The sequence below is a fragment of the Quercus lobata genome, chromosome 12 (assembly GCF_001633185.2).
Source record: "Quercus lobata isolate SW786 chromosome 12, ValleyOak3.0 Primary Assembly, whole genome shotgun sequence".
NCBI lineage: Eukaryota > Viridiplantae > Streptophyta > Magnoliopsida > Fagales > Fagaceae > Quercus > Quercus lobata.
The window spans coordinates 36732827-36758082 of record NC_044915.1 but is presented as its reverse complement, the minus strand read 5'-3'; the positions used below and the strand labels follow the sequence as shown (position 1 = coordinate 36758082).

General features: G+C 34.3%; 3 protein-coding genes across 5 annotated transcripts; 2 read left to right on the top strand and 1 right to left on the bottom strand.

Annotated features, from left to right (window-relative positions):
- Positions 1–78: 78 nt before the first annotated feature.
- LOC115971882 (synaptonemal complex protein 1-like) lies at positions 79–9536 on the top strand. 2 transcript variants are annotated; one of them, XM_031091984.1, is made up of 19 exons: positions 79–343; positions 435–484; positions 662–869; positions 952–1077; positions 1248–1346; positions 2656–3332; positions 3416–3664; positions 3744–3872; positions 3956–4024; positions 4095–4205; positions 5125–5232; positions 5309–5419; positions 5504–5590; positions 6323–6412; positions 6519–6626; positions 6767–6853; positions 7002–7064; positions 7491–7591; positions 9262–9536. In XM_031091984.1, the coding sequence occupies exons 1-18, from the start codon at positions 187–189 to the stop codon at positions 7587–7589; spliced, it is 2628 nt and encodes an 875-aa protein (XP_030947844.1). In that variant the 5' UTR covers positions 79–186; the 3' UTR covers positions 7590–7591; positions 9262–9536. The 2 variants fall into 2 exon arrangements, with proteins under 2 accessions (XP_030947844.1, XP_030947843.1); XM_031091983.1 differs by having other exon boundaries at positions 9191–9536.
- Positions 9537–12771: 3235 nt separating this feature from the next.
- On the bottom strand, positions 12772–13627 carry LOC115972552. The gene is made up of 2 exons (XM_031092877.1): positions 13313–13627; positions 12772–13228 (listed from the first exon to the last, which is right to left on the bottom strand). Exons 1-2 carry the CDS (start codon positions 13466–13468, stop codon positions 13067–13069), a joined length of 318 nt encoding a protein of 105 aa, XP_030948737.1. The 5' UTR covers positions 13469–13627; the 3' UTR covers positions 12772–13066.
- A 1334-nt stretch (positions 13628–14961) lies between these two features.
- On the top strand, positions 14962–22939 carry LOC115971061 (carbon catabolite repressor protein 4 homolog 1-like). Of its 2 annotated transcripts, XM_031090738.1 has the most exons (11): positions 14962–15438; positions 16487–17168; positions 17292–17381; positions 19394–19483; positions 19570–19656; positions 19759–19839; positions 19920–19973; positions 20661–20752; positions 21310–21418; positions 21664–21802; positions 22470–22939. In XM_031090738.1, exons 1-11 carry the CDS (start codon positions 15263–15265, stop codon positions 22682–22684), a joined length of 1815 nt encoding a protein of 604 aa, XP_030946598.1. In that variant the 5' UTR covers positions 14962–15262; the 3' UTR covers positions 22685–22939. The 2 variants fall into 2 exon arrangements, with proteins under 2 accessions (XP_030946598.1, XP_030946599.1); XM_031090739.1 differs by lacking the exon at positions 19394–19483.
- The last annotated feature ends 2317 nt before the right edge of the window (positions 22940–25256 follow it).

Below are 25256 nucleotides of genomic sequence, written 5' to 3'. Positions count from 1 at the left end.
TAGTACACGTGTACAACCCGGTTACTATATAAACGCATCGCCTTGGCGCCCAAATTATTTCAACTACACTCTGAAAAACCAGAACTCAAAAGAGTTCAAGAGAGAGCGAGCGAGAGCGAGAGAGAGAGAGAGAGAGATAGAGAATTTTTAGGGTTTCATAGCTGTAATTAATCTACTATTTCGAAAATGCAGAAGCTAGGGTTTTCAAGCATGAAGAGCTTGGATCAGTTCAAATCCTTCGCAGGATCTGCCACAGGAACCGCGAAGAGCTTCTCATTCTCTTCGCGTCCTGCTTCGGATTCAATCTCATCAGGAAGTTTCACGAATTTGAAGCTCACAGCAGGTTTTGATCAGAAAATTTTGGTTGTTTGGTTTATTTTCTCGGAAAATTGAGCACATTTTGTGACTTGTGTGGTTGATTTGTTTGTTTGCAGAGAAGTTGGTGAAGGAGCAAGCTTCCGTGAAGACTGATCTGGAAATGGCGGTATGATCTCTCTCTCTCTGAGCGCGCGAGTTTGTTTTTGTGTCTGTGTGTGCGCACTTTTGTTTTTGCATGTGCCTCAATTTCTAAATCATTGTTCAATAATTACAGTTTTCTATTATATATTTGTAATTACTTTGAATCAAATAGTAATTTGGTTCAAAAATTTAATAATTTCAGAACAACAAGCTGAAGAAATCGATGGATCATATCCGTGCATTAGAGGAAAAATTGCAGAATGCTTTCAATGAAAATGCTAAGCTCAAGGTGAAGCAGAAAGAAGATGAGAAACTCTGGAAAGGATTGGAGTCTAAATTCTCTTCAACTAAGACTCTGTGTGATCAACTCACCGAGACCTTACAGCACTTGGCTGGTCAGGTTCACGATGGTAGGTTTTACTTTAAGCTCTTGAACCTTTAACATTGTGCTTAATGATCACAGTTGTAATGGTTGTCTACCTTTGTTAACAGCTGAGAAAGATAAGGAGTTCTTTGAAGAAAAACTATCCACAAGTTCAATCGCTCTTGATGACTTGAACCAACAAATGCATGATCTGTCCCTAAAGTTAGAGTCTACAGAAGAAACTCTTGGAATTCGTGAGTGTTCTCATCCAAAATATATTTCCTGTAAAATATATTCAGTTTCTAAAATGATAATCATTCGAGTTAGTTAATTATAGATATAGATTTGTTTTGAAGATAGTGTGTTTGGTTGTTTGCACCATGTTGATCTGGCATTCGGTATTGTGATTGAATATTGCTTACAGGTGGAAAGGAACTCGAGGAACTCAAAATGGAGAAAGAGGAAAAAGATAAACTTTACACAGATGAAATGTGTAGGACTGCCAATCTCATAGTGGAAAAAGGTAACTATTTTCTTGGCGGAGATTTTAGGTGGTATTTGTCATTTATGTTGCTAAAGACTCAGAGCTTGTTCCTTCTTTGGACTGCTGGTTCATACTGAAATTATGAGATTAATATTATAACTGAGCAAATTTAGTTCACAGCAATTCTAGAGGAAGTTCAGTAGGCTTTGATTCCATTATCTGTTTATTACTTTGGAAGATATTTGAAGTTTTAGTGTCAAAACAGCTTAAGATTTGCATATACTAGGTTCACTTTCACAGCTCAAAGAGTCTAGTCACTGCATTTCACTCTTTCCTGTTTGAGGAATTATCCAATTTTATCATTAAATTTTTAAAATGATGTGAATTGGTGTAATACTATCATATTTTCATATTGTCATAGTCATTATTATTATGGTTGTTATCACTATTAGCATGTCTCCTTAATTCATTATTTTGGAGTTAAATTGAAGGGATTTTCAACTTTATTGTTAGTACCAAGTACTATTACTAGTTTAAAAGTTAAACATAAAAATTAATTTACCATTGGTAGCTCCCCTACAACATGTTTTAATGTTTAATTAAAAGAAGAATAGAAATAAGAAAATTGACCAAACTGATTGGTACATAAGCTATTCTTATATGTTCATTAGCAGAAAGATAAAGATAGGCTTTGTTCTACAGAATTGTTTCCCCCTATATATAACTTTTTTCAGGAGTCCTCCTAAAGCTTCTTATTTTAATGGACGGAGAACTAATCAATTTCCTCCCTAATTGATTATGTTTGCAAATATATAAATTTGTGATATTACTACGCCTGAATATAAGGCAAACCTTTAGCAATGCTTGAGGCCATAAGGGGATCAAACCCGTGTTATTATCAATGTTTGACCGTGGTTCAAGTTTCTTTAAGATTCTTCTCATCAATATCCTCTGACTTATAGCAAGGAGCATAGTTGCTCAATCATTTTCTACCATTTACTCTAAGATGCTTAGCTTTGTCCAAAACTTCCCAATCATGCGAAATGAAATGCTAATTTGCTTGAATCTTTGACAATTTCTATCATTCATATGTAACCTCAGTAGGTTCTTTCTTAATGGAGCTGAGATATTGTCTCCTTGAGAGGTTCTTCATATCTTTGCTTCCAGCTGAACAATGAAATACCTTGTCATTAAAGGCATACCTGTGAGGTTTTTGTCTCATGTTGAGCCAACCAAATCATGATTGCACCTTTGTTCATTTTGATTGGATTTTGACGAAATTTCAACTTCTATTTGTAGTCAATGGATTGCTTTATAAATAAGTTCTTTCATGATTTTTTTCATACAGACGCGATGATTGAGAAGTTTGAGGCAACTGTAGCTGCCAATAGATTGGCGACAGAGAGTTTGAACTCTAAATTGGAAGAGGTGCACCTTGAGTTGAAACTGAAAGAAGATGAAATTAAACAATTAATAATCACTCAGCAAAACTTGGAGAAAGAAAAGAGTGATTTCCAATTGTGCAGTGAAGACTTAGCTAAAAAATTAGATATTTCATTCAAGGAGATAAGAAGCCTCAAAGGTTTGGTCCATGAGTTTGCTGCACAGTTGGTTGAATTGGACAAACAAAGCTTAACTTTTTCAGACAAGTTTGATCATCTGAACTCTCTTTATGACTCTTGCCTTAAGCTGGTCCAGCAGGAGAAAGACCTTGCTGCAACGCATGCCAAAAAACAATATGATCAACTTCATGATAAGTTCTTATGCATGACATCAGAAAAAGATGCATTGCAACTAGTAAATCAGGAATTAAACAATAAGCTCATCGAACTTCAGAAAGTCCAAGAGTCTGTTATGAAACATCTTTCAGAGGAGTGCCGTTTAGCAGGGGAGAGAATTCAAAAATTGGAATCTGAAGCAGAAACTCTGGTCTCAAAGAAGATTGAAACAGAAATGTTGGTGTCCAAATTAGAGGAGAGAATTGATACTCTGTCAGAAAGTTCAAGAACATCTGAGAATAAAATGGTCTGTAAGTTTTGTTTACTCATTTATGCCACATTTTAGAATGCTTTAGTGCTTTACTGAGCTTGTTTCATGATATATTGCAGCAAGATTTATTGCTGAAAATTTCAGCATTAGTAAGTGAGAATAAAGATAATTCAGAGAAATTACAGTCAGAGATACAGAAAAAAGCAGAAGAAATAGATATTTTGCAAAAGGATAGTGAGAAACATAAGCAGCATGTAGATTTGCAAGAGAAACAAATCAGTCAGCTGCATGATCTCTTAAAGGAAAAGGAACAATTTATTTTGCAATGTGAGGAGCAAGAGAAGAAGCTGGAAGATCAAGTGAAAGAGGTTTTAAAAGCAGTTATATTTTTAAAATAAATAGAGTTATGAGAAATTCTGAATACTAAGATCCTGTTTGTTATTGCAGAATCAGGGATTGTTGATTGCTGCTGAAAGTAAACTTGCAGAGGCTAAGAAGCAATATGATCAGATGCTAGAGAGTAAACAATTGGAGTTGTCAAGGCATTTGAAAGAGATTTCTCAGAGAAATGATCAGGTTTTGTTTTAAGCCCTTTAGCACATGCAAATACTAAGTTTATGCAAGTACCTTTACACTGATACTCAGCTGAAATTGATTAGGCAATCAATGACATAAGGAGGAAGTATGACGTGGAGAAGCTGGAAATTGTTAATATGGAAAAAGAGAAGGTTTGCTCCTTAGCATCATTTGTTGCAATATGCTTTGTGAATCATGATTCTCATCCATTTGAACCTTCAGGCCGACAAAATTGTTTCAGAAATGGAAAGAAAATGTGACCAAAAAATCACAGAGAGCAAAGAAGAATCAAGGCAATACTTGATGCATGTTCAGGAGGAACATGCTGCTCTGGTATGCATCAGAAAAATTGTCTTTGATCATTCTGCTTCTGCATATGCTGCATCAATAACATTGGATTTGCTATCTTATGTGATTATTGTTGTAATTTATTACTTGAATTTGTTCATCTCAAATATCTTATATTTTCCTATGCAATCCCTGATATTATTAATATTTTTGTATGTTGGGGAGTAATTCTTCCTTATGTGCTAAAAAACTTCACAGCCTACCTGTAAGATACAGGATTTCTAGTTGGTATCATCTAACCTTTTAATTGAGTTAATTAATATATTTTATATCAAATTTTAATTGAGTTTATAAGTTGTATTCTTTATGGATTGTCAGCCAACCTATTAGATAAGTTTATATGGAATTTACCAGTGAACATAAAATTCAATTAATAAAAATTTCCTGAGCTAAGCCTTGGCCAAACCTTGGAAATCATGGTGCCATAATGCCTTTCAAATCCTCTTAGTCATTATCCTGCTGCAATACTTCTTGATAAGAAGTACACCCATGTTGTGGCAATTCCACCCAGAAGGTAATGAGCTACTCCTACTGCATATCCTTGGACAATGCTCAAGGCTCTAGGTTGAATAGCAGGAGCAACTTTTGATATATTTTTCTCAGTTAAAAATGCATCCTTATCTTTGAATTGTAGTTTTCTTTTTCTTTTTCTTTTTTTGTGTGTGTGGGGGGGGGGGGGGTGGGGAAGTACTAACTTCTGAGGGACAAGTGTTGCAATCTTCTTACTACATCTGCTATATGACTTATGCCAAAAAAAAAAAAAAAATCCTGCTATATGCATTGATGTTTATTCTGAGTTTTTTTTTTTTTTTAATGAATGTTTATTCCAAGTTTTACAGAAGAAGCCTACACATATAATTTAAAATCTTCATTAATACATTGACCTGGGTTGTGTTCATTGTAGGTGAGTCGTATTCAACAGGAACATGACAGAAAGGAACTGGCACTTAAAGCTCACCACACTGAAGAGCTAAAACGTGCTGAACTTGAAGCTGAAAATGAATTGAGAGAGGTACATTAGCTTCAAGTTATTGACCTTTAGCACCCAAATTTGCTTCAATGGCTAATACTATGTGAGTTTTGTGCAGAAAACAGTGTCGCTCAGGAATGAACATGAAGCTCAGTTGAGAGCTTTGAGATGTGAGCATGAAGATGAGTGCAGAAAGCTGCAAGAGGAGTTGGATCTTCAGAAGTCCAAAGTATATATTACCAGAAGTGCTAATCTGATTGCATTACCTCCACCAGTTCACCTTATTTTAAGTTTTGCATATATTATATTACAGGAAGACAGGCAGAGGGCTTTGTTGCAATTGCAGTGGAAAGTGATGAGTGACAAGCCAAAAGAGGACCAAGAAGTGAACTCAAAAAAGGTTAGCTTCTATGATCAATAGATTCCACACTCATGTTTGCAGATTTATTTTGATTAAAAAATACTAATCTTTTGTAAGGTAAGTTAATTTGACTATCTCTGTCACATCTGTTAGTGGCTTTTAGATAGTTACAATCACTAGTTTATCATTTAAAGTAAAAACACATTGGAGGGAAATAATAAAGTTATACATGCTTAAAAGTTTATTAAAAATTTCAATTTCTGCCTTTACATTCTGCACTCAGAAAAGCTTCATTTAAAAAACAAAATTGTTTTTTTTATTTTCATTTTATGTGATACAAAATTTTGTAATAAATACTTTTACAACAGTTTCTTGAAATTATTTTTCTTATTACAACTTCCAAGGATTTTCTTATGTTGCACCAAGAGAAGCTGGAAAGTCCTGCAATTACTGCAACATTTGAGCCAAAAATTTTATGCAAATGGCAATATCATCTTTGCAAATATGTTACCATGAGTTTATTTCAGTTCTTAGATATTCTTTTTTTAAGGGAGGTAGAGTGTACAGAGAGTGATTTGTATTATAACTAATTGCAAATAGTGGAATATCTAGTTAACATAACTCTAATATTCTGTATAGCTGGTGGCAGAACATATTGTAAAGAGTTTGCTTTGTGTAGGTTTGGAGTGTAAAATTTTTAAAGTCACAATTTATCACAATGAATATGCAATGTGTGGTAACAAACCATTTTCAACATGATCAATTTGATAGGAGCACTCCATTTCATCAATAAAGATGAGAAATTCTGCAGGCAGCAAAAGAAGTCAGCATGCTCTGGAAAGACCAGAGGGCGAAGAGAAGGTGACACAAAGAAATGGCAGATCATTGTGCCTGCTTTCACAATAATTTATGCTTTAGAGGAGATATGACAGTCACTTTTTTGTCTGTCTTTTATTTTGTGTATAAGGAATCTCCTCTCTTGGGAGCAACACAAACACCGGTGTCAAAGTTGCTGAAGAAAGTAGAGACCGTAAACACAGGAAGTGTAATGAGTATTCCTAAGCATCATAAGAAGGTTAGTTACAGAGAAATTTGTGTTGGCTGAAAACAGATAATAAATATTTGATGGTTCAAGATGTTAATATAGATTTATAATATATTTTAGTTGGACTCGTGCCTATTCTAACCTCTAAATATATACTTCATGGATGGCAGGTAACTCACCATGAGTATGAAGTTGAAACTTCTAATGGCAGAACAATTACAAAACGAAGGAAAACAAGAAGTACTGTCATGTTTGAGGTAGGTACTGGCCCATCTGGCAGCACCATCAAGCCTAAGAATATTTTTTAACAGAATGCATTTGTTTGTAAACAGATTGGCTTCTAGCCTTGCATATTCCTTTTAAATAAGTTTCCTCATGCTGAATTTCCTTGTTCTGTTATGCCAGGACCCAAAAAAACATAAAAAGATGAATACACCAAAAGCGAATACCCCCAGAAGTTTTGTCAAGGTAGCTAGAATCTAAATTAATTATTTCTGAACTTTCTCATCTTTCAAAATATGTTTTGCACTTATTTTATTTTACCATTTCTGCTTGAAAACTGATTTTTTGGTAGAGCAAGACCAGTAGACCATAAAGAAAATAATATACTTTTTTCCAGATTTTCTTCCTCATAGTCATTTTTCATTACCGAAGTTTCTTACCAATGACATTGGAAAGGGAACCTTAGGTCACCCTATTAGGTTTGCAATTTTTCATTCTTGAGTTGTTTATTTCTTTTGAATGGCTTTTGAGAGTATTCCAAGCACTTTCTATATAGTAAATGTGATGGTAGTAAACCATTTCAAGAATATGCTTTATTGTTTAAATACTGTGCGATTGTATGTACTTCAGTTCTGCATGTTTGAAGTTCTTACATATCAATTGCTTATGCAGGGAGTCAAAGGAGGTCATCCACGTCCTTCGAACATAGGTGATTTGTTTTCAGAAGGGTCTCTAAATCCCTATGCAGATGATCCCTATGCATTTGATTAGAGGTATTTGCAATTATTCATTCTAATGGTAATTTTTATTTTTGTTTTTAAAAAATGCTGTGACTCCCTCGTTCTTTTTCAATAAGTAATACAATTTATTTTCCATTACTTATATATAAAAAAAAAGAAAGTAATATGATGGTGAACACTTTTCAGTGCTACTTCCTCATTCTTAATCATAATGAAAACAATTAGCCTTTGAACTTCCTTTAGCCATTGATCTTTATAACAAACCAGATGTTTTCTTATCATAACATTTAATTTTTCTGCATCCAAGCCATGCTAAGGCAACTAAATTCTTGAGATTCATAATCTATTCGAATTCCACCAAAGAGTTCTGCAGGCACTAGTTAATGTGGTTATACAATCAACTCCTTAAAACTCTTTTACCTTAGTCAATAGCCTGATATATATTGGCAGTGTTTTATTAAGTGCTTATGTATTTGTGTTCCATTGCCTGTTCCTATGAGAAGACATAATAAGATAGATCTCCATGATTCTGCCATCACTTGCATTATGGCTCAGTTGAAATTACTTTCCACCAAGGGAAGATGAAGCATTTTTTTGAAACTGTTAGCAGCTGAAGGTGATGGCTGGGAGCCTATCCTATTAGCTAGAGTTTAGTGCCTTGGGAGCAGCTAGTGAATAGAGAAAGAGCAAATCCAGTCCCCTAATTAAATTTTTAAGGCAGGCTTAATGAGGGCCCTGACGCTGCATGTATCATGTTTTACTCAATTAGATCTGGCATGGCTTGGTTAGTCAATGCTCTGACACTGCACATAGGTGTCCCTTTTTTTCTCTCAAACGAAAGATCTCTTGCTTTAAGTCACAGGCCCTGTCATCCTTTTGCACTACTGATGTTTTTGATGGATTATATATTTCTCAAATATCATTTTGGGTAGAATTGGTAGGTGAGAAAATTTTCTAGAAATAAGAATAAATTGTACATTATCAGCTTCAGGATTTCAGAATTTGGACAATTTGGTGGAATGTCACCACTTTTTTTTTTTTTTTTTTTTTTTGAGAAACGAATGTCACCACTTAAGCCAATATGAGTGTGGAATCTCTTCATTCTCATAAATAAGATTATTTAACAAATCCTAGTGTCCTTTTCACTCCTTTGATGATGATGACACTCCAATGAAGATAATCCTGTTTGGATTTTGTTATTGAACCCTCTTTCTTTCAAAGGTTTCAGCATTGCATTTAGGCATACGACAATGATCACTCCAATGAAGAGAATCATGTTTGGACTTTGTTATATTAGTTTTTTCCTTTCAAATGTTTCAACACATATAGCTCAAACGGCTTTTTTTTTATAATTATGATGAAAAATTACATTACTTTTAAGAAGGTTATGGGATAACCTGCATGAAACTGATAAATCATATCTAGAACATATTGCCTCTCTTTCTTGGATAGTCTGGATTGCTTATAATTGTTTTGTTTGATATGATCTTGGTTTGGCCATACCCAGATAATTCTCACTTTGGTTATATCTCTTTGATTGAATTTTTATCTTGCTGCAAATAATTATAGAATACTTAAGGATTGCCATGTGGATAAGATTGAAGCATTAGAACTGTTCATTTTCTCTTCCAGGTCAGAAATTCTTTTTGGGATTCTTTTGAACTGCTTCATTGATAGCAGAATGGCATTGTGTTGGCCTGCAGAAGGGATTTGTGGTAGATGCTGGTTCTTCTCTTAACACTGTAAATACGAAGGACGCCTGCTGTTTCACTTTGCTGGTTCTGATTTGATCACTTTGTCACTGATGGACGTTAAACGCTTCATCCTTTGTAAATGAATGCTTTGATTTTTGAAGAATGACATTACAAAATTTCGTAAAAAAAGTGGAATGTACTTAAGGCTGCAATTAGTATTCCATATTTGTATGATTTGGTTAGCCATCAATATATGGGCGTATCTTCCCCCGATGATATTTTCATAAAAGGCTCATCAAACTATCTTCAATCTATACACTAATTAATACTGCTTCACGTTTTTGTTCTTGGTTGCTGGGAGCTTTACACTTTTTCACCCAAACCCCAAATTTTGGCTAGAAGTTTGGTAGCCAAAGCCAGGATAACATAATAGTGAAGGGTTTGTATGGTAGGATGCGGTCTAGCGGCTTGAGATTTCATTACATACGTGTGATTAAGGAGTAAAAAGGATTTTTTTTTATTAAAAAAAAAAAACAAAAAAAAAAAACCTAGTGGCCATGCGGGGTGAAATAGTTCATCTGTAGGGCAATGTAGCAACATAGCATTTTATAAATTACCAATTCACTACAAGTAGAAAAAACAAGCTAGGATATGCTCATTGCGCTGAAGATCCATTTGTTCAAAAGATATCTTGTTATAAGAAAGGAGAGTTTAAAATGGTGAGCTTCCTTAAAGAATGTCAAATGGACACAACGAGATTCCTTAGAATTTCAAACGAACATCCACATGATCCAAAAAAACAACTGTAGAACTACAGGAACCCCCCCCCCCCCCCCCAAATTCTAGTGCAATATTCAAACAAAGTTCACAGTTTCAAAAGTCCTACGGTTTCTCTCTCTCTTTCCAAATAGTCCAGATTATATAATGAGGAGTTGCCTGCCAGACAACATGGTTTTGATGACGACCAAATGCTCCTCTCTTGTAAACAAGTTTATCACGCGCCTTGGGATAACCCATATTACTCCAAAAACTGTAAATGCAAAGGAACAGCCCTTGAGATGTAGGACAATGAAGACGCAAATGCTGTATTTTCACAACTATACTTGCACATTATACATCTATTACCATCTTCCTCTTAATAAGATTATCCAAGGTTAGTATGGAATCCAAGGCTGCTATCAACAAAAGAAAGCCACGTTATACTTATGAGGTACCTTGCAACGCCCACACACCTTTCCAGGGGAACGTACATGTAAGCACATTTCACGGATACTCGTAATAGGATCATATGCTAAATTGTCCTTTCCCAACTAGAGTCCAAAATAAGTTGAATCAGATCCATTAATTCATTTGCCCCTTTTAGCTTACCAATCATGAAAGTCCTTGATGGATCTTAGGTTCTAGCACAAGTTTCTGTTATTCCTTCCAAAAGTAACAAGAAAGTGTACATAAGCATCCTTCTCCACAGCAATAAAACATGACTCCAGGAACAAATCCTTTAATGAATGATCACCACAACAAACTTCATGCCAAAACCTGATTCTCTTACCATTCCCTACCCAAAAAAGACAAGTAAACATAGAATCTGTCCCAACTGGCTTGAATTTCTTTCCACAAGCTACATCCATGAGGTCTACTTACTGCAAATGTAGTTTTGTTTTCCCAATTTTCCCCATATTTTTCCATAATAACTCTGCATCAAATTTGCTCCTGATCTCCATAACCACTAACCCTACATATTGTGGTTAAAAGCTGTGACTTTCCGAACCCCTAACCCCGTATACTTTATAGGATAGCACACCTTATCCCTGCTCACTAAATTAAACTCACCATCTTCCCCCCCACTCCCCTTTGAAAGGAAATTATGTACAATTCTCTCAATCATGTTAGTCATGATGAGAAGGAATGGTAAAAAGAGACAAGAAATAAGTAGGTAAGATGACCACCTTTGCACATATACAACTTCTTCCACCCAACCAACTATTTCTCTAGTTTTCCCAATACAACATTCCAAATTGTAGTTGGTTTATATAGTGTCCCTAACATCACCCCTAAGTAAACCATAAGGAAAGATCCCACCTTACAACATTGAAATTAAGCCAAGTATTTTGCATTATCCACTCCCCCATGAAACTAACCACCAGACTAATGGGCCAAAAATACCTTAAACTTTGTGTTCTAGGTTTTTTCTATGTCAGTATATATGGCACTATTGATGAACAATTTCCTCTTATCAATCTTAATATGACCTACCTTACTCTTCCCAAGTTCCCAACTAATCCTTAAGACCTAGAGAAGATAAATTAATCTTCAGCTTGGAAAACAAGTAAAAAAAAAGTGTTATCATGCAAATCAATGCATTCCTTTATAATATTAAACCCTGACAAAGAAAATGGCCCCCTCCAAAGGGACAGTTTATTTACTCTGATCAGGATTATGCACGTGCAAGTAAGACAGATGATGATTGTGACCTGTTAAGAAGAGTTAGATATTACTGAATTAGAGGTAAATGAATGTAAAGGCAAGCCATATATGTCATATGAATAGCTTAGGGATGGAAAGTACAAACAACTCAATTGCCGCATTTAGATGCCCCTTACGTACTAGTAAGAAGAAACAAGATCACTATAAAAGGTCTACATAAGCACGTTTGGGAAGTAAGTAATGATTTCAAAAAAGGAATTGAATAGATAAGGTGAATCACCTTGCCACAGCATGGTTAGAGGCTTAGAGAAGCTGGACTTCTTCACAGCTTTTGACCTCTTTTAGTTATTAGTAAATCTAGTCATTGACTTGTTTGATGCACGAAGAAGTTTCAATTACTTCTTTAGATGTGTTTATATATATATTGGAAATATTTTGCTATCACATTTTTATTCCCTTTTCAGTTAGTATAAAGAAATGATTGGATCCATATGTCCCATTTCTAACAACCAAACTAAGCAGGAGAATCCAAAAAGAACTCGCAAGTCACAACCATGTGTGGAAAGAAAATAAAGAAGCAATTAATGGATTTTTTGTTCAGGGAAAAAAAAATATGTTGAAGTGGCTAAATAAGGGAGGAAAAAAAAATATAAACCAAAGTTCAAAATTGTTGAGTAAAAAATAAAGAACAGTTTGATGGATTTGTAAAGAAAATATAAAAACTTAAAAAAAAAAAAAAAAAAAAAAAAAAAAAGAGGGTCAAATTGGTCATGAGTGGAAAATAAAGGAGAAATTGAGAGATTTATGGAGAAAAATAAGAAAATCTTAGAAGTAAGAGTAATTAAGGAAAAATATATTAATGTAAGACAAAGAGTTTGAAGTTTGAACACTCCAAGTCTGTGAAAAAAGTCCAAAACCTCCCTTAATATATTATAATATAGATACTAAAATTTGATATGAGCTCTGATGACTTGTGATTCTAAAAGGCCAATGAACACTTCCAATCACAAGCAAGAAAATTAATATATACCGTAAAGCATCTCTAACAATCTTTAGAAAGTAGATCAAGATAAGAAACAGACATTATGGCTAATCTAGATCTAGGTCTAGCCAATCAAATTGATAGAATATATGAATATATGTCTGAACAATTCTATAGTATAAGCACAATGAGAAAGCGAAACAAAGCACGATTCACATTTTCATATTCCTTCCATTGAAATTGACTCAATGAGACACAGTTTCTCCCTCTCTTGGAAAATCAAATTTCTAGGATTGTGAATTGACCTAAATGTAGTAGTAGTAGATGGAATAGTAGTAGGTGATTGTTTACAGCGGAAGGACGACTTAGATTTTCAAACCTGAGCTCAAGGAACCGCACAGATGGCGATCACAGCTCGATCAGATTGAGAAAGAGCATGAAGAAGAAAGTGGAAAGAGAGAGAACCAAAGCGAGCTCAAGAACCAGCTCGATTAGAGCACATTGCTTGATCCTCTTGTTCTTGAGCCGCTCCCTCGCCAGTTCCATCTTCATCTCCAGCATCTTCTTTTCCTGTCAGTCACAATTGAAGTTTAGAACACTCTCGAATTGAGAGAGAGAGAGAGAGAGAGAGAGAGAGAGGGAGAGATTGTTGACCTGGTGGTGGTGGTGGTCGGCGGTGGAATTTGGGAGCGGTTTGAGCGAAGAAAGTAGGAACGCGGCTTTGGCACAGCGAACTGCGACTCTCGATTTCAGAGCTTCCTCCTTCTTTTCCATCTCTGCCTTCTCTGGTGATCCCTCCTCCATTCTCATCTCTCTCTCTCTCTCTCTCTCTCTCTGTTTTGTTTTTGAATTTTATGATCTCGGATTCGGTACAGCGAGCGAGGGAAAAGTGTGGCTTTTGAACTTTTTTTTATAGGCGGTTATAGTTACAGTTCTAGAGGAAGAGACTGATTAATATTGGTAAGGCCCAAAAAGGCGGGTTTATGAGATAGGATCTTTGGAGTTTGGACCATCTTCTTCGTTGATCGATAATATGGTCAATTTTAATTTTTTTTAAGACAAGATAGATTTTTAATATATTAGTGTCCTCCCTACTACGATTGTTTTTTTTTTTTTTTGTTTATTAGCTAATATACTAATTGATTTTTATGATTTTTATGGTATATACAGGATTCAAACTTTAAATCTCTTATTTAATGATAATAAATTTTACTAATTAAACTAATTGAATTTTATGTACTGATGTACATACATTAATATATATACATACACTTAGTTGGTTTACATGATTGATGTTATTAAATATTATTAAAATAATAATAATAATATGAGATATAATTTTGTAACATGATTCCTGAGTTTTTTTTTTTTAAAGATCATTTTGTTCATGTTTTCAATTGTTAAGAGAGAGAAAAGAACCAAAGCAAACAAAATATTTTGTAGGCATTTAGCGGTCAAATCAATTATAGAGAAGATGGAATGACAATTTTTTAAAACAAAATAAAATTTAATAGATCAAAATGAAAATTCTTAAACTTAAAGAATTAAAATGAAAAAAAAAAAGGTTAAGTGTGATTTAGTCAAAATATTTTCATGTAAATTTATTGAATTGGTAGTTGTGAGGACACGATTTGTAACGACCCGTAATAACGTTGGGTTCGCACGTAAAAAGATCCAAACAATATCATTTATAGAGCGTGGGTTTGAAAGGCTAGGCTTCGGTCACAAGACAGTGGGTTTTTCGTGGTGTTCGTATATAGTTAAATTGTGTTCGCCCAAGGAGTCCTTCTCCTGGAGGCAGGCTGGAAGGCTCTGGTTTTTAGCCATTTTTCCCAACCCGCCTCCAGGAGAAGGACTCCTTGGGTGAACACGATTTAACTATGTACGAACACCACGAAAAACCCACTGTCTTGTGACCAAGGCCTAGCATTTCAAACCCACTCTCTATAAATGATATTATTTGGACATTTTTACGTGCGAACCCAACGTTATTACGGGTCATTACAAATTATGTCCTCATAGTAGTGTTTCCAATTCTTTTAAAATTTAATGTTTAAAAAAAATAGAAATGTATATTTAACTAATATATTTTATTTTATATGTATTGATAAAAAGTTAGAAATATTTATTAAATTTCATTATATCTACTTCCTCAAAAAAAAAAAAAAAAAAAATTCATTATATCTATGGTCAAAGTCCTATTTGGACCGAAAAGGCCCGCCAACGCAAAATAATGCGGGTGCCTGGTGAATTTGATATTTTTGCCACCACCACCACTTTGCAGAATAAAAACGAGTCCGAGATAACAAAACAATCAATCCCCAAGGGTATATAATTATAGAAACTACTGAATTCTGCTTCATAGTTTGTTCATACACTTAACACTACACAAAAACAAAAAGCCTTTCCCTCTTCCAAACTCTCTCAAAACAAAACGCCTTTTAACACAAACCCACCAAACCCAAAAACTCCTCTGCCTTTCTTCCTTCCCAAGAAACCATCCAATCCTCCCTCTCCCACTCATTCTTTTGCCAAAGTAGTAGTAATAACTAACAAAGCTTGTTAGTTAGCTTGAATTCTTTGGCGCTCAAAGTCAAAATAAAAATGGCTCTCGAAAAGGACCAAGACTCCAACACTATGCAATGGGAAGTGTCAGTGACATTGTCGACCAACCAACCCGTCATTGGCTCCAAAATCTTTATCACCGAGACCAAACTCGTCAATTCATATCATACAATTGGCTGTCCACCACCACCACCACATTCTTTCGTTTACACCTGGTTCCTCCTCTTCTCTTTTTCCACTTTTATCTTCTTCTTTCAATCTTTTACTCCTTTGTTTCATTAAAAACCATGTGCTTATATGATTTACATGTTCCTGTATGCGTAACTCTCTGTTTGGTTGCGGAGACAAAAACAAGAAAAAGAAAAAGGAAGTGATATATTGAAAGACTAGTAAGCGGTATTAGACAGACTTGAGTGGATTCTTGAAACCAAATGGGCCATCAACACTTTTTGTTTGTTTTGGTTTTCTTGTTTGTTTGTTTGTCAGTTTTTGTTTTGTTTTGTTTAGTTCCATTGCCTGTAAGATGGTTCAATCTCTTAGACATTGAGTTTTGTTTGGTAATCGAGAAAACAACCAAAATGAAAATTTGGGCTGTCCCGATTTCTGGTTTTAGGAAAATAATTTGGGCTGACGTGGGTAGACTTGATTTCTTTCATGTTTCTTTTTTCTTTTTCTTTTTTCCTTTTCTTTTTCATTCCAATTCATGATCTAATGTTGAAATTAAGCTATAAGAAGCATAATGTACAAGAAAAATGGACATTTGTTTTGAAGAACAAAACAACATGGTAGCATAGCCATATAAGGGCTTTGTTGTACGGATATGGTCCTCAAATCAAGTATGAAAAGAGGGACTTTCTTTATCATCACTCTCTCATTTCTATCTTTAATTTCTGGAATTGAGGTATAGTGTTTGTTAATGCCAGGATCAATTGGATTTTAGTATGGATGGACCAAAAAAAAAAAAAAAAGAGTAACAAATTCAGTGATGAGTTTCATAGACTGCAACTAATCATTGCTTCATTTTTCAGTGTTAAATAACATACTTTTCCTCGCACCAAAAGGTTCTATTGAAGGCAGTGCTTTTTGTGTGTGTGTTCAAACGCTTGTGTTGACACTGAAGTTTTTGTGTTAAAGAGGCTGTACGGTAGATGGTACAGTAGCATTGGTTTTAATTTCATTAGTTGAATGATACATGGTGGTCTTTGAATTACAGTGACTACTGAGTGTCAAAACTTAACTTTTTAAAATCTTACATATGTATAGGTATCGACAAAACATTCCTTGTTCTGTACACCGCAATAAATTGGCTACTGTTCAGTGCACCTCTTGTGTAAAATTGAATGCATCAATTGAGAAAAGCTACCATTGCTCTTCAAAGTGCTTCTCAGATGCATGGAAAAAACATAAGAGATATCATCGTCGGGCAGCTCAAGATGTTAGTAGGAATTCAACCGACAATCAGCAAGATGTCAAGAAACTCAGGAGTTCTGGCTCTTGGCCAAACTTAATTGAGGGCTCAGTACTTGATGAGAATGCAATAATGGTGGAAGAAGATAACATATGGATTAAGGTGGGCTCCTCGAATTTTTATATACCCACACTGTCTGATTGTGATTTTAGATTGAGGCTCCATTCTGCAGCTGTAGACCCTTCACTGGGTACTCGTTTGTCACAAGATAATATTGTAGTGACTGATCCTGTGATTAAACCTTCTCATCCTCCTCGAAAAATGATCCGTCTGCGGAACACTTTGAACTGGAATCTTAAAGCTCAATCGTCTAATGATGTAGTTTTTAGTGTGCTGACCTATAATATTCTTGCTGATTCGTTGTCAACTAATGCTCTTGGTTACTGCCCAAATTGGGCTCTTGCATGGGAATACCGTCAAGAGAATTTGCTCGATGAGATCATTAAATATGATGCAGATATACTTTGTCTTCAGGAGGTAATGTTTAGATATGCATATGTTTTCTGGAATATTTAATATGAAAAACGAATCTAGTGTGCCTGGTAGGCTGGTTGCATACTGCCTTTTTTTCCTTATATATTGTTCCTTGTTTATGTGCAGGTACAGTGTGACCATTTTGAAAATTTCTTTGAGCCTGAGCTGAAAAAACTTGGATACTCAGTTATGTACAAGCAAAGAACTGGATACGGGGTATAGTTGAAATCTGACTCGATTACATTCATTCATTTGTGTAGGACACATGTACTAAACATAAATCTGTTGGAAGGTTGGATGATTTATAATCTGAAGTAAGGGTCTATTTGGGTGTTGTTAAAATGATTTATTTGTGGCAACTTTGAAATAGCAACCCAATTAACTGTCTAAATTTGGGAGCATACGTACTTGTATATGTGCCATACACGTTTCTAGAACATTAGTTCATTTCACATAAAACCGGTTTTTTCTTAACATCCATATATTAGCTATATGTCAGAGACAAAGAACAAAGGCTAGCTCTGTTTCTTTTTACTTGATGAGGGAGCTTGTTTATGCACTGATACAAATTGAAGAACTGTAACCATAAGTTAGACAATTTGCAGATACAATTCTCATCAATTACATTCATAACATCAACAAAAATGTGTGTGTATCTATCTATCTATCTATATATATATTTACACATATATTATTTGTAGAAGAGCTATAAGTAAAGCTTTGAAATTTGGAAAGTTTGACAAAATTTAACTTGTTAGGGCAAGATTGGAGGACAGTTGCCAGGAGAAGTGCTTCTTGACCCCTATTGATTTCTTTGCTTCACATTGTAATTTTGTTGAACAATATCCAGTGTTGAAGCAGCATGATTTTCTTGTCATGATTCGTAGATTGATAGTTACTGATGCTTATAGATCGTGTTTTCTTCCTGTTGATAAAATTGTTAATTACATGAAAAATTTTCAAGGTGACATTTCTTTTTTCTTATCAATAGAACTCACCATAAGAAGTCTTACCCCTAATTGATATCAGATATATTTAATTTATATTATTACAGATATTTTCATTAGTAACTTGTTCTTTGTAAGGATCTGATCTTAGGTATATTTAACACATGGAAATTGCTATTTGACAAACCTAACTAAACAACAGTTTAACATATTTAACAAGAAATGTTAAACCCCTATCTACCCTATCTTGACCTAACCCAGTCATAAGTTTAGCTACTTTCAGTTAATTATGATCTTGCTTTCATTTATCCAAACTGTGGCTTAACTGTACATGTATGACAATTAATTCTTGGATTTAGAATTATAGAAGCATGAGATTTTTTTATTAAAAAAAAAAATTCATTGAAAAGTGCGGAAAGCGGGGAAACCCAGCTATATATACAAGACAGACACTAGAAATTTTTTTATAGAAAATCTAAGAAATCAAGCAGCAAAGTAAAAGCAAGGCAATCAGTTGCAGCCATCTAGTCCAAAAGCAATAGCTTGAAATTTTACAGTGAAAAAACTTGATCCTCAAAGATTCAAAAGTGTGGGCATTTGTCTCTTGCCTTAGGCACCACATGAGGTTGGAATGGAGTGAGTAGTAAATGATCATGGGTGAAAGAAATTTAATGAAATTCAGCCCTTGCTGAGAAATGGCAAGAAATTCTATCCTTAATCAATTCCAAGGCTGAACTCTAAAAAGATTCTGAACGCTTCACTTTGATGGACATTTGACTTCCCAAACAGTATGTTTTCTAAAGAATAAGTATGGTGATGCACATTGTAGCATAGTTGCATTTTATGTAAATTTCTGGTTTGTTTTCTTTAAATATAATTTTTGAACAGCCTAATTAGCTACCCCCCCCCCCCCTCTCTCTCCCAAAAAAAAAAACCACATAAAGATTTTATGTTTACATATATTTAAATGTCAGTATACCATTTTTTTTTATCATTTGAAAAATAAAATTTACTTATATGGTTGCAATATTTGGAGATGGAACTCATCCTGGGCTTTTTATATGTTTCAATATTTTTGACACCGATCCATGCTTGCATTATCTCCTCTATATCTATAATAAATGTTTCGTAGATCAAGTCACAGAATATAAAATTCATTAATGTTTTTTTTATATCGTCACTCAAATTGAATGATGATAAAATTCCTTATTTTTCATTACATTTAGCCTCACATCTCTCCAAGTGTATCAGGAAAATCAAATTATTAGATTTATCTTGCAGCTTTTTTTAGGCGAGTCTGAAAAATCAACAAATCATGGGTGTGCAACATTTTATCATAGTAAGCTGTTCAAAGAAATTATGAAATATGAGGTGAAGAAACTGTAATCTGTGTGAATTAAAATATGGTATTTAACTATTTATGAAAGGTCTTAATGACTCTGTACTGTTTATTGTAGCTTGAGTTTGATAAAGAGGCATCATCAGTGGTTGACGCTTTGGAGCCTAAAATCAAATTCAAAGGCAGCCATCGCCTTACATCAAAGGTGTTAATTTCTTATGTAGTCTTCACTGTGCTCTATCTTCCTAAATCTCTTGTTTCTGCATAATCTGTTCCTTTTGTCACCTTTTTTTTTTGGGTTTTGCAGGACAATGTTGCACTAGTTGTTGTATTAGAGTCTCTACAAAATGGCAGTAACAGGGATGCCTTTCAATCTAGAATATGCGTGGTACTGTATGTTTTTCATTTCCAACAGCTTTGATTTGCTAATTCTGGGAATGCTGACGCACTCAAGCCTTTTATCACCAGGCAAACATCCACACACATTGGAGTAAAGGTCATGAAGATGTAACATTGTTTCAGGTACCATTTAATATTGTTAGATTATGCCTCCAATTCCTAATTTAAATTGGTATAGGCTTCATTGGTCTGGAAAAAAAGGAAAAAAAAATTATTATTGAAGAAGTAATTAATTGGGTTTTCCATTTCGATCAAGAATTAGAATTGGCGCCTTATAAATAGGCATTGTCTTGATAGTTTGGTGGCTTTTGCCCAGGGTCATCCCACATGGAGAGAGGAGAAGAATTTTTAAAGAACATGAGTGGGTTTCTTTAAATAGTAGTTTGGTAGATTTTTGGGGTTGAATGATATCCATGTATGTGTGTTCAGATTTTGTTTGTTTTATTAGTGTGAGAGAGTTATTGGAGTTTCAGGATTGAGTTTGTGTGTGAGGTTTGTGAATTAGTTTGTATTTGTGAGAGGTTTTATTTTTGTTTTTGAGGTTTGTGAGTGATGTTTTTGTGGGTGTGTGAGTTTGGTTTGTGAGATTTGGTTAAGTGTGGTTGTAATCCATAAACTTGAAAGTGAATTTCAATTGGCTTAACCAAACCATTTTAAACATTGTTACCTTGCGTGGGAGTTTTGTTTTTGTTTTGTTTGAAAATGCTTCCGTTAACCTCAAATCACTACAAATATGTAAATCTCTTCCTTGTATATATTTCGATTTGAAAAACTATATTGATTTGACTGTTTCTTCTTTTATGACATAAGGTTGTGCACCTTGTGAATGGACTTGAGAAAATTGTCCAGTCACAACAAATTCCTCTAATAATTTGTGGGGATTTCAACTCTCGTCCAAGAAGGTAAGTCTTTTGTTACTGGCAAAGTGACTCACACTGAAAATACTTTGAAATTGCTTGTGAGCAACATTATTTTTATTATTATTTTTAAATATGGAAGAAAATTTGTGTTCACCTTATTCTATTTTTAGACTTTGTTGGTCTTTGTTTTAAATGATCAAGAGATTATTATCTGCTTTGATTTGCCCATCATGATTTAGTATCCTTGGACATTGATTTTCCTTCATTTGATGACTCTAATAAATGGTAAAAATGACAACAATGAAGGAAATATATGAAAAGAAATCATATTTACTTTGATTGCTTTGGAGTTTTTCAGCCTAACAAATGAATCCTTTTTTTTTTTTTTAATAATAACATTCTACATTTTTTTTTTTTTTTTTTTTTTTTTTGGGGGGGGGGGGGGGGTGGTGTAGGCATAGCCAGCCCTAAAATATATAAACTCAGAGTCCCAAAAGCTTAAGCTAATACGTTGTGTCAAGATCACAGACAGATACACTAAGATTGACATCAATGACATGGGCAGAAGATGAAATTGATTAATTTATTCAACATTGCAGTGATCCTCATAACTTTGTAGTCAAGGGCAGAGCTAATTGTATTTCTGAGAAGGCAAATGATCCGTTGGGTATATTTCAGTATCTCAAGCTCCATCATTCACTGTCCCTGGTATGGCAATTGTTTTACTTTTGATTTTTTTGGGATATTATAAATGCCCTTGCTATTTTTGGATGATATTCATTGTTTCTTGACAATTTATATGCTGGTGGATGGTGTGGTTGTTGGTATTTTTGTAGTCTGGCCATTTCAATGTTATTTATTGCTGTTATCTGCATGCTGTGAATACTACATACTATTGTCAGTATATTGTTATTACTGGATTAAGTATTAATCCATGAAAATTTCTATTCCAGGATAGTGCATATTCATCTTTCTTACATTCAGATGGGGTTGAGGAACAACGGAGGAAGATGAATAGCCAAACCAGTGAGCCTGCATTTACCAACTTCACCGATAAATTCTTCGACACCTTAGATTACATATTCTACACAGGTATTCTTGATGTGATTTGTTACCTTACATCAAATTTAGTATCTACTAAGAGTCCAGCCTATTAATAATTTGGTTTGCATTTAAGACAATTTCCGTCTCATTGGAATGTCAATATTTTTATATAATCTGGTTTGCATTGATGACAACTGCTTTCTCGTTGAACATTTATATTTCTCTAGTAATTAGGATTTAGGAAGCCTCATACTGTACTGATGAAAGAACATTTGCAATTTGTGCTCTCTAATTACAAGAAGCAAGGTTTCTAAAAGATGGCTTAGAGAATGACATAGGACGAAACCAAAAAGCTCACAAAAGCCAAACCCCATAAATATTCTCAAATTTGTTTTAGTTTGATCCTGTTCACTGCAAATTCTCAGACGGATTACTCTGCACCCCAAGGGGCCTTGACCTTGAAATCATATATTTTGGCATCTAGACAGACTTAATTTATTCCAGCTTAAATTCTCTTTCTTTTTTACGGTTGCAATGATTTTTTCTTTTACTTTGTGGGAGATATCCTCGACCTTCAGTTCATGTACCTTCTTTCTTTAGGTGTCTAAACTGAAAAGGGCCTCTTAATTACTGTAATTTGAACTATTTGTAAGTATGTTTAATTTTGTTCCATGCTTATTTTGCTACGTACTAACCATATGATGCTTCCCATCAGATAACAGTTTGATTGTTGAAAGTTTGTTGGAGCTTGTTGACCTTAAAAGCATTGGTAATATTGGTATTCCATCGCCTACTTGGCCATCAGACCATATTGCCCTGATGGCAAGCTTCAGACTACGGCCACCTTCCCACTGGAGACCGAGCCCACCACCTTTTCCTCTAAACCCATGGCACTTGGCAGCACTTAGGCAGCACTGGTTACTTCTGTAAGAAATTTACATTAGGATGGAAAGTTAGAGTCTGGTAGTTTGTATACAATACATGCATTTTTGCCTCAAATCATAGGTGTCATGATAGTGGTTATAGTGATGCCTAGCAACTCTGTTCCTAGATGTAATATTGTCACTCTTTGTTGTTCACATGATGGTTGTTATAGGAGCTGAATTTGTACCTTCTTCCGTGTGAATTGTATTACACATCCTCAACTCTAGCATACCTTACATTTTTTTGTTGTATATTTGTATTAGTCACATAGGGCACATAAAATAATGGGCATTTTTACTAATGCAATTACTAGTGATTTCTGCCTAGGACACCAAATGGTGCATATCCTCAGCTCTAGCATACCCTTACAATACAGTATAACACTAATCGAGTAGTGTTTATTACACACATCTTAATGCACACATTTTTCATTTGTGTAAAAGTGTGTGCATTAAGGTATGTATAACAATATTTATTCTAATCCATAAATTGCATGCCCATTTGATGGAATATTTACACAACTATATTTTTCAAGTAGGTGCAGAATTTTCGAGCAACACATCCATTCATGAGAAAAATCCACATGGTAGAATCTTAAAACCTAAGAAACAATACTTAAATACTATACTTAAGTCTTGCTCGTTAATAATTATAACTCATGGACTTGCCATTAAAATTTCATCTATCCCTAAATGAAAGCATCCAAGCTACACTGTTCACCAACCTACAACTGTAACCATATACCGATATCCACTATAATTTATTACTGCGACTGTATAAATTTCAGTCATCTACTTTTCATATCATATGAATACAATGTGGTATCTATATAAGAAATGTGATATGACACTTCATGTGGTCTTTGTAACATTTATGTGAGTCTGAGGCAGGTTGAGGGTATATTCTTATTCTTCAGAACTAATTCAACTAACATACATATATCATCATAAGCACAGTCTCAAGGTGCCTAGCTAATATGTGCACTAGACAAATTTAGGAGGATAAAAAAACTTGGTATATTTGCACTATTTATATTAGTTATACCCTCTTAGTCTCTCCTCATTTGGAGCAGTCATTTCGTTTTCCTAGAGGTGGAAAAACTAAAGCCTAGCAAGATACTTCAATTTGCTTTTAAAGACAAATATGTAGTTGTAACATAAGTTTGGAGCGGATGCCAAATCCTAAGCTAAACTAGGCTTTGTTTTCCAACTCGAACAAGAGGGTGCAGTTTCTCTTGAATAGGGTCGGAGGGCTATGATCTGGTGGGTGCATGAATTTGGTAACTTTTCTCTTCAAGCTTTTCTTAGAATAGATGTTATTTGTGGATTTGTGTTCAGGGCTCATTTTCTTGAGTCTTTGAACATCCTATAGGCTTATATTGTCCCTAAAAATTCTTTGCACTAGTAAGTTTTTTTTTGTCATCTTTTTGTATGAATAAAAAACGAGAAAATGGTAGATGACAACAAGGTTCTATTCTTCCAACCCCCCTCTTTGTATTCATTTTGTATAGTTTTAGTATTCACATGCTAATTATGTAATAAATAGATACTCACATACTATTGTATAGTGTATTCATATGCTCTTCCTGTCATATGTTACTTATATATGTATATTACATGTTTTGATTGTATATATAGTTGGAGTTACTATTCACACATAAATATTTATTCACATGTATATATATGTATATTGTTTACAAAAAAACTTTTCAAAAAAAAAAAAAAAATCAAAATGCCAAGTATTCTATTTCTTCATAAAAAGTTAGTGTTTGGAATAAATTAAAATGAGGTACTATCTTTGGATAGGCGTTGTAGGGAACTTAACACCTTCCCCACATGTAGCCAAACTTCCGAGTCCAAGATTTTTGGTTCAAAGACTTTTGGTTTACCTTAATTAATAAACCCCTTAAAATTTGGTTTTTATGCCCATGGGTACTTGGTGGGCTAGCCCAGTAGCCCAACCCGTTGGCCCAACCCAATAACTCATAATTTATAACAAAAATATATAGGAGGTGTATGAAGGATTGATCTTGAAATATTATAGAAAAAATTCTTTAAAGAACTCCCTTAACCACTAAGGTACTTAAAGTAATTGTGCTAAACTTAGTTTACTAAATATATATTTTTCTAGTAGTCTAGCAAATTTGAATTAACCATTTGACATTTTTTTTTATTAAAAAAAAAAAAACTCTTTAAAGCCTTAATAAATAAAAAAATTTAAATAGGTTTCCATCAACAAACAAAAAATTAAATAGATTTGACTGTAAAAAAAATTTGTAATTAAGTATTAAATTCTTTAATTCTTTCTTTTAAAAAAATAGATTGATTATTCCCTTATAAAAAATTGATTCTTTCCTTATAAAAATAATAAAATAATATGTTAACACAAACCCATGGGTAGCCCAACTCACTAAAGACAAAATGGGCATTACCCATGGGCAGAGTCATGGGCTGAGGTTTTTTCTTTTCGCCCAACTCGGCCTAGCCCATTAAGTAGTTAATAGACCATTATACCCAGCCTATTGTACCCATGGGCCAAGTAAAAATGGGCAGGGTCAGCCCGACTTGGCCCATTGACA

Bases quoted from the DNA above. Each gene is read 5' to 3' on its own strand.
- LOC115971882 (XM_031091984.1), top strand. From the start codon at position 187: ATGCAGAAGCTAGGGTTTTCAAGCATGAAGAGCTTGGATCAGTTCAAA. The intron at 870-951 runs GTAGGTTTTACT...CTTTGTTAACAG, and splicing joins GGCTGGTCAGGTTCACGATG to CTGAGAAAGATAAGGAGTTC. The intron at 6,413-6,518 runs GTGACACAAAGA...TTTGTGTATAAG, and splicing joins GACCAGAGGGCGAAGAGAAG to GAATCTCCTCTCTTGGGAGC.
- LOC115972552 (XM_031092877.1), bottom strand. From the start codon at position 13,468: ATGAGAATGGAGGAGGGATCACCAGAGAAGGCAGAGATGGAAAAGAAG. The intron at 13,229-13,312 runs GTCAACAATCTC...TGTGACTGACAG, and splicing joins CCGACCACCACCACCACCAG to GAAAAGAAGATGCTGGAGAT.
- LOC115971061 (XM_031090738.1), top strand. From the start codon at position 15,263: ATGGCTCTCGAAAAGGACCAAGACTCCAACACTATGCAATGGGAAGTG. The intron at 19,840-19,919 runs GTACTGTATGTT...TTTTATCACCAG, and splicing joins TTCAATCTAGAATATGCGTG to GCAAACATCCACACACATTG. The intron at 21,419-21,663 runs GTATGGCAATTG...TTTCTATTCCAG, and splicing joins TCCATCATTCACTGTCCCTG to GATAGTGCATATTCATCTTT.